Here is an 11,405-nt window from a genome sequence, read left to right as displayed (position 1 = left end):
AGATAAAAGGTCAGAGTGCTTTATTATTTTGAAGGAAAAAAAAAAAAACTTCATTAATGAAGTGTCACGATTCAGTGACCTGATAGTGTATAGAAGTTATACACTGTTAGTGTATCAAATATTTACCCATAAGATTATTATTACATTTTAATTGACTTTAATGAATTTTATGATTCTCATGTATTGATTTTATAAACTATTTTATTAACAAGTTCTTCTTGAATAATCTCGACCAAAATATCTCTTCAAGACTATGATTTTTCCAAAGCTAATTTCCACAATAAGTCAGTGATAGATACCCAAACCCAATTCATATCAAATGACGAAACATAATGCTTGAATTGTCAATTTCCATGGAACCTACTCTCTCTCTATATATATATATATATTTTAAGGATCAAGCTTTTCTTTTAGATCCTTCATGATACAAAGGATATTGGGAAAAATAAAAAATAAAGTCAAGTCTAAAAGTAAGACATTCATAAGCTTATATTCCTTTTAGGTATGATATCTACACAAGAATGAGATCCTAGTTTTGTCTTTTATTTTTATGAGATTTATTACTTTAGGGCATCTTTTTATCAAATTGAGGTGAATTTAAGATATCTTAAGAGGTTTTTTTTTTCTTTTTTGGTTGTTGGATCTAGAAGGGGTTGGATTTAAGCCAATCCTATGGATAAGAATACATGTGTTTATTATTTATTACAGTAGTATGTTACATGTAAATACGTGCTAATTATGTATTTTTAAATTATAATTTTGAAGTAGTAAGAAATTATTTTTTAAAATTTATAAGCAATTTAATAATAACAAAATTAAGAAATAGACATAAAGTTATATATAAGAACTCACTTTTGAAAAAAATTATATCTAACTTAATCACTGATTAACTTTTCAAAAAGAATTACTAATTAAATAATAAATTTATTTATGACTGAATCTAATGTTAAGAAATAGACATAAAGTTATATATAGAAATTCACTTTTATTAAAATTTATCTCTACCTTAATCATTAATTAACTTTTCAAAAAGAACTAATAATAAAATAATAAATTTATTTATAATTTTATTATAGATGATAAAGATTCTAATGTTTAACGTAGTTTAAGTCTATTAAGTTAAAAATAAGTAGTTAACAATAGTATAATAAACATTGAATTTAGTTAGGAAAATTTGTTGAAGATATTTATATTATTCACTTTTTAAACTTAATTTGTGAGCTTATACTTTAATATATATATATATATATATTTATATAGTATGAAAAGGTGATTCTATTATTTTTTATTCCACGTAAACTCAACCATGTTTAGTTTTAGGGTTTTTTAAAAGATACATATAAAGTTATAAGGAATTTCATCCATACCCGTAAACAAAACATGTCTCATTATCAACTTTTAACTTTGAATTGGTTATTGTTTATCCACATAAACAATGTTTTTAAATGAAAGTGATTTGATAGCATTAGAATTCTTATCTACACAACAGATAAATCTCATTAATTGTCATTGAAAATTAGAATAAAAAACTACTGTTTTAAAATGGTGTGTATTTTTATTTATTTTTAAATAATAATTATATTTAAATGTTACTAAAGTATAAATATTGAAATATTAGAATATTATTCAATACAATTAGATTTCTTATTTACAATCTGGATAAATATTATCGATATTTATAATAAAAATATTTAAATGGTTATTTTAATATATAATGAACAAATATGAATAATTTCATTGATAAAAAATCGAATTTACACTTAATGTATTGAGAGTGTATAGCTTCTATACATTGTCAGCTTATCAAAAGTTACCATCTCTTTAATGAGGTTAAATTAAAAAATTTTAAGGACTTAAACTTAAATATTAAAAAATTATTAATAATTAATGAAATAAAAAATTCTTTTTTTTCTGTCGCCAACTACCTCACAACGTTTTTTTTTTTTTTTTGTGTTTTCTTTAATCTCTCTCTAACTCCACTTCTCCCTTCTTCTTTTTCTTCCATTAAAATTAAAAATTAAAATATTTCAATTTTTTCCAAAGCCTTTTTCACCTTATTTTCTTGTTCTTCTGTAGACATCCAAACTAAAATCTTATTTAATTTTTAAAAAAGAATGCTACTGAAACCCTAAAAGAGGGAAAAAGTAAATAATTTAGTATGGAGATTTTCTTTTCATTGAGATAAAGAGAGAAAAAAGGAGGGCTGAACGAAAACACCATGTAGCTCAACAAGAAAGTAATTCTTTTGTTGGTTAGCATTAGAACCAAATGGGGTTGGCAACAAACTGATTTGACCACTAATTGTGATAAAGAATCTTTCCTTAAGTTGTAATTATGGGGTAGTATCAGTGTTAGAAAATTTTTGAAAAGAAATTTATCACTAACTTTGGTTAGAATTTTAATTTGATATTAAGATTATGTTAGTTAATTACTTTTTCCTTTTTTATCATTAACCTTTACTGGTTATTCCATTATAACCCTAAATCAAATTAAAAGTAAAATTCTAATTTATTTATTTGAAAAAAAAATTGATTATCACACCATAACCTTTAATCAATAATAAAAATCACTTAAAAAATATATCACTAAGTCAACAAGTAAAAAACATCTTGAAATCTCTTGAAGTTGAATAATTTTATCAAACTTAATTTTAATGGAAGAAGAAGGAGAAAAGAAGATAATAGAGTTAAAGAGAGATAAAGAAGAGGAGAACAGTCAAAGTTTGCCTTTTATTTAACTAATTATTAAAAATTTTTAAGTATTTAAGTTTAATTGCCTAAAATTTTTAGTTTTGCCTCATGCCAGCGTTTGGTGAACTGATCGTATATAAAAACTATGCATTAAATATTAATCATAACAATTCAGATTAACTTCTGTTCCTTTATATATATATTTTAGACCTTAGATATAGATATAGATTACAGATAAATAGATATGTACAATAAAATATTGTTTTAATTAATTTTAATTAAAAGTAGTAATTAATTAATAATATAATTTATATTTTATTAATTAGTCATAAGATGTATCATTTAGATGCAAAAGAGTTATAATTATATTGAACTTTTTAAAAGAATGATTCAGTTATAACATACGAATCCATATATAGATTAATATTATAAATTCCAATTATTTATATTTTAAAAACATTTATATTTATATATAATAATTATGATTATTATTTAAAATAAATAAAACAAAAAAAAATTCAGGTGCAAAGCACGTTAACAGATCCTAGCGTGAGTGCACTCGTAAAACTTTATTCCACTTGGGGCAATGCAAAAAGGGCCTAGACCACCCTTTTAACAGGGCTGTTGGAGCCCCCCAATCACAAACTGAGTTCATACTTGAAGATTTGCCATGCCTCGGCGGCTCCGTGCCCTCTAAAGTGGTACAAGTACAACTGTACTATTGTTTCACTTGTGCTTCTAGTCTTTTGCAGTCAATGCTTTTCCTTTTTTTTCCCCTATTTGTTTTTTAAACTAAAGATTTGGACATGCTGAAGAAAACCCAATTCACAAAAGGATTGATATGAGCCTGTTGTTTTCTTTGACAGGACATTTAAATTGACAACAAGACAATGAAGCTTCCTAATCTGTTGGCCTAATTAGGATTAGGTTTTGGAGATAACCAATTTAATCAGCATTTTTTTTTGTTAGGTAAACTGAGTATATGATCCTTCCAATTTGTGGAAAGTCTATTTTAGAACTCAAGCACCAAGACAAATATGGTGGCTCAATTTAGTCAACAATTAACATCTTAGAAAAGTATGTGCATATAGTTATAAGTATTGGGTTTCCTTGTTCTTTCTAATATTTCCATGTTTTCCCTTCCACTTATGGTCTTGGACATAATTGAATTCTAACATGGACAACACTTATTTTATCATTACATAATTGGGATCTTGAACCCTCTACCTCTTGACTACTACTAACGTCACTGGAAGGATTAGAGGGTTTGTACTGTTGTGTGAGTGAGGTTGGAGGTTTTCCTTTTTCTTGTTATACTCAAAGTGGTTTCCTTCTTAAATTATTGGAGCATTGCTAGTAAGGAATTTGGTTAAGAATCTTTTATTCTCCCTTTGTTTTTCTAAAATTAAACGACATGAACAGGACAATCTTATCTACTTGTCATCTTTCTCATCCCTAGTTTTGGATAAGCTCATACTATTTTGTATTAAAGGAAACTAAACTGATAGATAGTCTGGCACTCGAGTATTTGATTTATTGGTTGATGCATGATCTCTTACTTAAAAAATAAAATTCGAATATTCTTTTCTCTAATTACAAAAAAAAATAAAATTGACAAATAGTCTGATATGCTGATATCCCAAAATTAAAAAGACAAAATCCATCATCCTTTTTCTTACTTCAGATCATATTCTTCTTAAAGCCCAAATTAATTACATAGGAGGTATCACCCCCCCTCTTTGCATCTTATGAACTTGATTTTAAAATGTATCATGGAAGCTCTAAAGCCTCCTCCCACCCCATCAAGATTTCAACTTTGAAGGCAACAAAAAAGCCTAATTTCGCAGTGTTAAGTTATTTTACTGATAACATATATACTATTTTTCTCTGCTCTTTAGATGTTGGTTTTGACTCTCAAGTCTGGTGTAGTTGTACAACCAATGAATATCACATGCAAACAATAAATCTTAATATATATATATATATATATATATATATTAATATTAAAACTTAGAAATGCTGTGTGGTGTCGTTTGGAGACATACCAAAGAGTAATAAGCTCCTGTTGCCGGTTAGCCCCATAACTAGCAGAGATAAATGAGTCCCTTTCTTAACAATAAAATACCATCACAGTTTTGTATGGTACTTAGCCTATGTGCCACAACCACGCTAGTCTTACCCACCATCACACGCTCCAATGCCTCTTATACCAATTTCTAAGATTGACAGTCAACTAACATTGCTTTACAAAGAATATTAAAGCATGTGATATATAAAGCAATAAGGTTAACTTGGGGTCATTTTCTAGTCAACAAATATATATATATATATATATATATATATATATATATATATATATATATTGTCACGACCCGGAATCTTTTTCGGGCCCATGTCAACCGCCGCGACGTCCCAATTGACACTCACTATCTGAAATGCCAATCAAAACCCCGCAAAGCTTACATATCAGTTTCTTGCCTTTTTTATAAGCAATCGTTTTTAAATATTCCATTTTAAATAATTTCCCGTAGTTTCTTGCTCAAGTAAATCAAAAGACAAAAATATTTTAAAAGGATTTATAGATAAATATCACTATTCAAAATATTGATTAAAATATAGCATTTTTATATAAAACAATATTTATAGAAACACGTGTAAGAAATCTTTTGTAACGTGTAAGTAAAATAAATTCACACATACAAAAATTTACAAAGTTATAATGTACAATAATGGTTATAATGACAAGTGGCCCAAAATACACCCAATGTTGGTGCAGAAACCTACTGTTTGTGTAGTAGAGATGTCAACTGGAATCCTCGACAAAATAGGGTATCTACAAGCTATCACAGACTTGAAATGTTTGGAAAGGAGGTGGGTGAGATTTTACAATCCCAATGAGTAAACAGACATTATCATAAATATCTAAAGGCGAGTAATAAGGAGGCAAGTTTAAACAACAAATCACAAACTATTTCATAATGTTTTCAATTTATTTCTTAAACCATAAAATATTTGTAATATACCAAAACAGTTGTTAAGGCTTATGTCTTTTATAAAAGAAAACAAGGCTCAAGCCAAAACTAATCCTCGGGAATACCTTAGCCGATGCATCTAACCGAGTCTGCTAAGGTTGTTATAACATTTACATGTGAAACATATTTTTATTTTTAAAACAAGCTGTTCCTTGGCCAAAGGGCATCCAAGATGTCTAATACCAAATGACCCCTTTTATTTAATGATAACTTACTGTGTTATTGAAAGTGAGGGCGGTACCACAGATTTTGCCTTTCGTTAGTTTCACCATGTGTGCTTTTTTGTAGCTATTTGAACCTCCTTGTACTTATTTGTGACCAACCATTTCCATATAAGGAATCCAAATTCATAAGATGAGAAGAACCTTTGTACCTTAGAAATGCAGAAGATATATTACCACAATTTATCCATTGTATTACATTTTAGGTATCAGGGAGTAACCATAATTATATTCCAAAGGTTCCATGTACATGTCTTTTCCTTGTTTGCCCAACATTATCACACTATCAGCAAACAAAATACGGAAGCAGTTTGAAGAGAATGCGTTATCTTCATTTCTCCATTTTTATCTAGCAAAAAAAAAAAAAAAAGAACAAAATAGGTCAGTAGTTTTTATGTTAATTCTGAGCAGGAAGGAGAGAGTTGTTCCATCTGAATTTCCAGAACGGACAAAAAAATTTGAAAAAAGGGGAAAAGTTGTTGGGAGCCGGTATGAGAGTTTGACCTTACAAGGCAGAAATACATCCTCCTGAAATTGCAGGATTAATGGCTTTTAAATGAGCATCATATATGCAATTAAAGAAGTCAGTCACTGTTCCAAACAAACCTGAAATAAGAAGTGATATATTAAGAAAATTCTAATGCCTTGACAGAAACTTAACACAAGAAGCATACCTAAGGGCTTAAAAGAAGGGAGCCCTTTGAGGGATTCCCTTTCTTTTGTGCTTTGGTTGCTCAGTTTTCAACAGTAGTTCCTTTCGTTTCTCCTTGTTTGGGGACTGGATGGAAAGAAAGGGAGGAGCTGAATCACTTGACTTCCTCTCAAATGCTATGACCTGGTAAAGCTTAAATTCAGATTTTAAATAAGTGAAAGACGAAAACAGTGACCTGCAAATCCCAAACTAATTACGTACCTTGCAAGAAATAGAGCAGTAGCGATGCATATCTGGTTCAGCTAACCTTCTGTTGCAGATGTCACATGATGTCTCGTTTTTTGATGTTGGACCGCAATGGGGAAGAGGATTCAAAGCTATAACCAGTCGTTTGTTGCACTTATATGGCTAAAGCCCACGACCAGAAGGATCATAGAGACAGACAAATAGTACATATTAGCTATCAACAGATCTAAACAACTCAAATCAATTAAAATGGTGTTGGGATGAGAAACATTTTTCAGCTTCACCCTTGGCGACTAGTTGTACGGTCTCCAAACATGGTGAGCTCCATCAAATTACATTGAATTATTTCCCATTTTTACCAGAATGAAGGCGATTGATGGTACCTGAATTTCAGCACAGTCGATGTACTTCTCCATGGCTGCAAGCGATACAACATCCTTGTAGACATGTCTGTAGATTTTCAGAATCTTGTGATGGCGATGAGTGGTGCAAGTCATGCAATATTGGCAGGCAGATGTGTCGCAGTTGATACAATACCTGTTCTTCTCATTCCTCCGAATTGGATGAACTGAACAAGAATCAAAGAAAGTTCTTTGCAGAAAAGCTTCAAGCCACTCTGGCTTTTCATTTTTGTTTTGCGCAACCTGTTCAACCTGAAATGCCCATCCATGCCGCGAGTAAGACAAATATTTGCTTTAATTTTCAGAATTCAATTTTAGCAAAAGCCCATTGATTTCAAATTTTTCTCATTTTATTAGTTAAGGGTTTGAAAATATATAAACTTTTAAAAATAAAATAATCCATTTAATTCATTTCAGAAAACTTTTTCATATTTTAATACAATCTGTCCTCTGAAAGTGTAATTTTGTTATGTATTAACGTTAATTTTAAATAAAAAGATAAATATAACTTCTATTAATTATTTATTTTTGTTTTTTCTCTTCTCTTTTCTTTTTATGCACAAGACTTTATTAATTACAAAATAACGAGATTTTAGTTAATTGTGAGACTTAAATAATTTAAAAATAATATTTAATATACTATCAAATTATATTTTTAAGTAATTTATATTATAATTCAACTATATATTTACTTTGAGATGAATGTATTAAATAATAAATAAAATATGAAACGAAGAAATAAATAACAAAGGAGTATACTTATCTATTTACGTAAATTTAACTTGATAATTAGCATCATTATTTTTTTTTTTTAAAAAGATAAATGTATTTTCAACTAGATCTCAGTGATGTTTCCTCCTCACCGAACGGCCCATTGCATCGACAACCTCTCTTATTACAAAATCCAGTTCCAGATTTTAAAGTCTTGGAACAACATTTCAGAATCCAAGACCAAAGAATTAGAATGAATCAGATTTGAAAACTTGATTTTGGTGGTGTTGAAAACTTAATGGAGTAGTAGTATTCACATTTTTGGTGGTGTTGGAAACTTGAAATTGCAACCTACGGCAAGGATGGGGTTAGCTGGTACGTCATGGTGCAAGTAACATTTCCTATATGTTTTATGAAGAATGGAAACTTCTGCCTCAAGTTCATGACCCCCTATTGCCCCACATACCAAATCTTGTCGCATTGCATAAGTTAAAGTTAATATTAAACTTTCATTGAAAAATTTTTCCTAAAATAATTTACCCAACTCAATATTCTCTTTCTCTCGACTGTCAGACTCACCTCCCACGTATCTCCGCCATTTCCGACAGTATCTCCTCCGTTTCTCCATCAACAACTGTCAATGAAATGCTTTAAAATTTCATCACATAGCTTTAATTTGTGTTTATGAGGAGAAAGGAAGCGGTTTTTTGTTGATTGGCATACAGGTTCATCAGGCTGTCCCTAATGGCTTTGATAGTTTTCTTCAATCTGTGTCATGTTTAGTTCATTATTACCAAAGTAAACATACACAGACATCTTTCTGCTATAATTTTGTTTATGATGCTCTTGTTTTGTCTGGCTTGCTATGGTGCATTTTACTAGTTTTTTAGAGGATCCATGAAGCCCAACTTCGTCCCCCTCCTTCGACCTCGTTCTCCTTCTCTAAAAATTATTGGCTTCTCCACAAACTCCCTTGCTAATAAGCCGATCTAGTCGTCCCTTTCGCTCTGTTTCTCCATCTACTTGTCGCCAAAACACTCAAATTCCCTCATTCATCCTTCGAACCCCTTTACCTTCTCTTCCAAATCATGTCAATGGTTTGAGTTTGAGTTTGTTCCATTTGATTTTGTTCAATGGTTTGATTGCACCAAACAATAGAAATTGTTTTCTTTTTTGAAAAATATGGTTTAGGAAGATTTCTTGTTAAGCATAGCGAAAGTTTGCCATTAAACATAAAACATTTACTTTTTTTTTAATTATATTTTGTTGCAAGATTTTATTGGGGGTAGACACATGGGGTTTTTTTTTTTTTTGAAATTCAGTAATCCAAAATCTCAATCAATTACCATTCAAAAACTTGCTAAAAACGAGACGTTAATATATGAAACCTTAATTAATAGAAAGATTAAATGTCGAGGATATTATAAATATTTTCTTATCTCGCATACAAACACACACACATATATATATATATATATATATATATATATATATATATATTATATAATTGTGTCTTCATAAATAGTAGATAGAAAAACTAATCTCCCTCTCTAAAGAGTAGAGTTTGAATACTCCTTCTCCAAATAAAAAAAAATATTGTCAATCATTTTATATTTTATTAAGTAATTATTGTAATAAACTTTTGAAAAAGAAAATTAATTAATTTTATTTAAAAAACTTTTGATATTCTACTAAAGAGTGAATTTAACTAAAATAGTAGGGAAAATGAAAAGTTATATGATATTATTTATAACTTTGCATTATATATGGGTAAGAAAAGGAAAAGTTATATTGTGGTTTCAATCTTTTCATATTCTACTAATTATAATTTCAAAATAAAATTTTACAAAATTAATTAAACGGCTTTTATTTTAAATTTATGTATGAGATTTAATAAATGATATAATTTTATTCAGTGTACTTAGGCTTGGTTTTGAAATTGAGAGGCTCGATAGGCTCTCCCCAACCCGACCAATAGACCCCTATATTTGATTTCTCTTATTTAACATACTTTGAAAAATTTTTTGTGCCAGAATAAGATGGAGTTGAGGCTACAATTACTTTGAGTAACTGAACTATTCATTGGAAAATTATGAGCATATCTAATAAGGCTTTCTATCCTCTGAAGGTTACAAGAGTAGCCCATGGATTAATTCATAGAATTTAGACTAACATTGCGTGACAGCAAAGACGTGAATCCGTGTTGGTTTTAAAGAGAGGGAGAGCACTTCAGTGATGCTTTATTTAATTCTATCTTAGCATTTACACGTTTATGTGACTAAATATACTACAATTTATACTTGATGTATGCTTATTTGAGTGAATGCTATTAAATTTTTTATATTTGGGAATAAAACCCAACACAGTTGTAATTATTGATAGATTAATTTACAACCTACTAATACATATCACAGCAAGAAAATTTAAATATGAATAAACAAATTAATTCTCTATAAAACGTCATTCATAGAGAGAACTAATGAACAATTAAATGTGTATGTACATACCTGGGGTACAAATTTGGAGGACGCACTCATGAGAGCCTTGTTTTGAAACTGAAATGATGAATTGTTGAAAAACGATTAGGTAGTGAGCTTCGTAGGATAATTGATATGTGAAGGGAAGCGAAGGAAAGAAATTGATATAAGGTATTAGGTGGCAAAAGAAGTCATTTTTCACTCTCACTTGGATTTTGATCAGAAAGTGTGGGGATGGAATCGATGGAATCGAGGTGCAAATAAGGCAGTTGATGCCTTTCATATTTCAGTCCTCGAGACTAGAGAGTGACTATGTTAAGAGGCATGTGTTGATATGGTAGTGGTTAAAGTATCTTTAATCACATGAAGCCACAATTTGTCACAATTCTTTTGGTATAATAAATATTTCCATCAGTTATTAACTATTATTGATTTTACATTAATGAAGTCCCGGTGCTTGTTGAGAGATTTATGCTGTTAAAAATTATTATATATTTTTTTATTTATAACTCTTTTTAAATAAAAAATTTATTATTTATTACTAAATTAAATATTTGAATGTGGTATCATCTATTTATATATTTTGAATATGTCATATCTCAGTTTTTAATTTTTTATTATTATATGTAGAAATTTAGAAATATATACCTTTACCACCCATAATCAAACCAAGTAAATGTTTTTGGAATAGTGGTAAGCCATCTAACTTATTGTTTAAAAACTTGGGTTCAATCCTTTTTTCACACAAATTTTAGAATTATTTTTTTCTTTTTTTTTCTTGTGCACTGCCTAAAAATCCTTCAGGTCTTTTTTTTTTTTTTTTTTGTTTCCCTTTGCAAACGGTTTGAATTTTCTTAAACCCTTCAGTTCCTTTTTGATTTCATTTTTCCTTTTTACACAGTTTTCACCCTTTCTCTCATTTTCTTTTTCGGTGAATCAATCAAATAATTTTTTTCACTCTAAACCAAATAACTA

The 11,405-nt window shown here is 29.2% G+C and overlaps 1 protein-coding gene across 1 annotated transcript; it reads right to left on the bottom strand.

Moving 5' to 3' along the window:
* Positions 1-6,625: 6,625 nt before the first annotated feature.
* LOC18601328 (protein RGF1 INDUCIBLE TRANSCRIPTION FACTOR 1-like) lies at positions 6,626-10,490 on the bottom strand. The gene is made up of 4 exons (XM_018118995.2): positions 10,461-10,490; positions 7,225-7,494; positions 6,857-7,003; positions 6,626-6,778 (listed from the first exon to the last, which is right to left on the bottom strand). The coding sequence occupies exons 1-4, from the start codon at positions 10,488-10,490 to the stop codon at positions 6,626-6,628; spliced, it is 600 nt and encodes a 199-aa protein (XP_017974484.1).
* Positions 10,491-11,405: the final 915 nt, after the last annotated feature.

The sequence above is a fragment of the Theobroma cacao genome, chromosome 4 (assembly GCF_053813885.1).
Source record: "Theobroma cacao isolate CCN51 chromosome 4, ASM5381388v1, whole genome shotgun sequence".
NCBI lineage: Eukaryota > Viridiplantae > Streptophyta > Magnoliopsida > Malvales > Malvaceae > Theobroma > Theobroma cacao.
Note: the sequence above shows the minus strand (reverse complement) of the source record. Positions and strands in the feature narration are given on the sequence as shown.

Coding starts and splice junctions, on each gene's coding strand:
- LOC18601328 (XM_018118995.2), bottom strand. CDS start 10,490: ATGAGTGCGTCCTCCAAATTTGTACCCCAG. Junction 7,004..7,224: donor TCGACTGTGCTGAAATTCAG/GTACCATCAATC, acceptor CGTGGGCTTTAG/CCATATAAGTGCAACAAACG. Junction 6,779..6,856: donor ACTGCTCTATTTCTTGCAAG/GTACGTAATTAG, acceptor AAGCTTTACCAG/GTCATAGCATTTGAGAGGAA.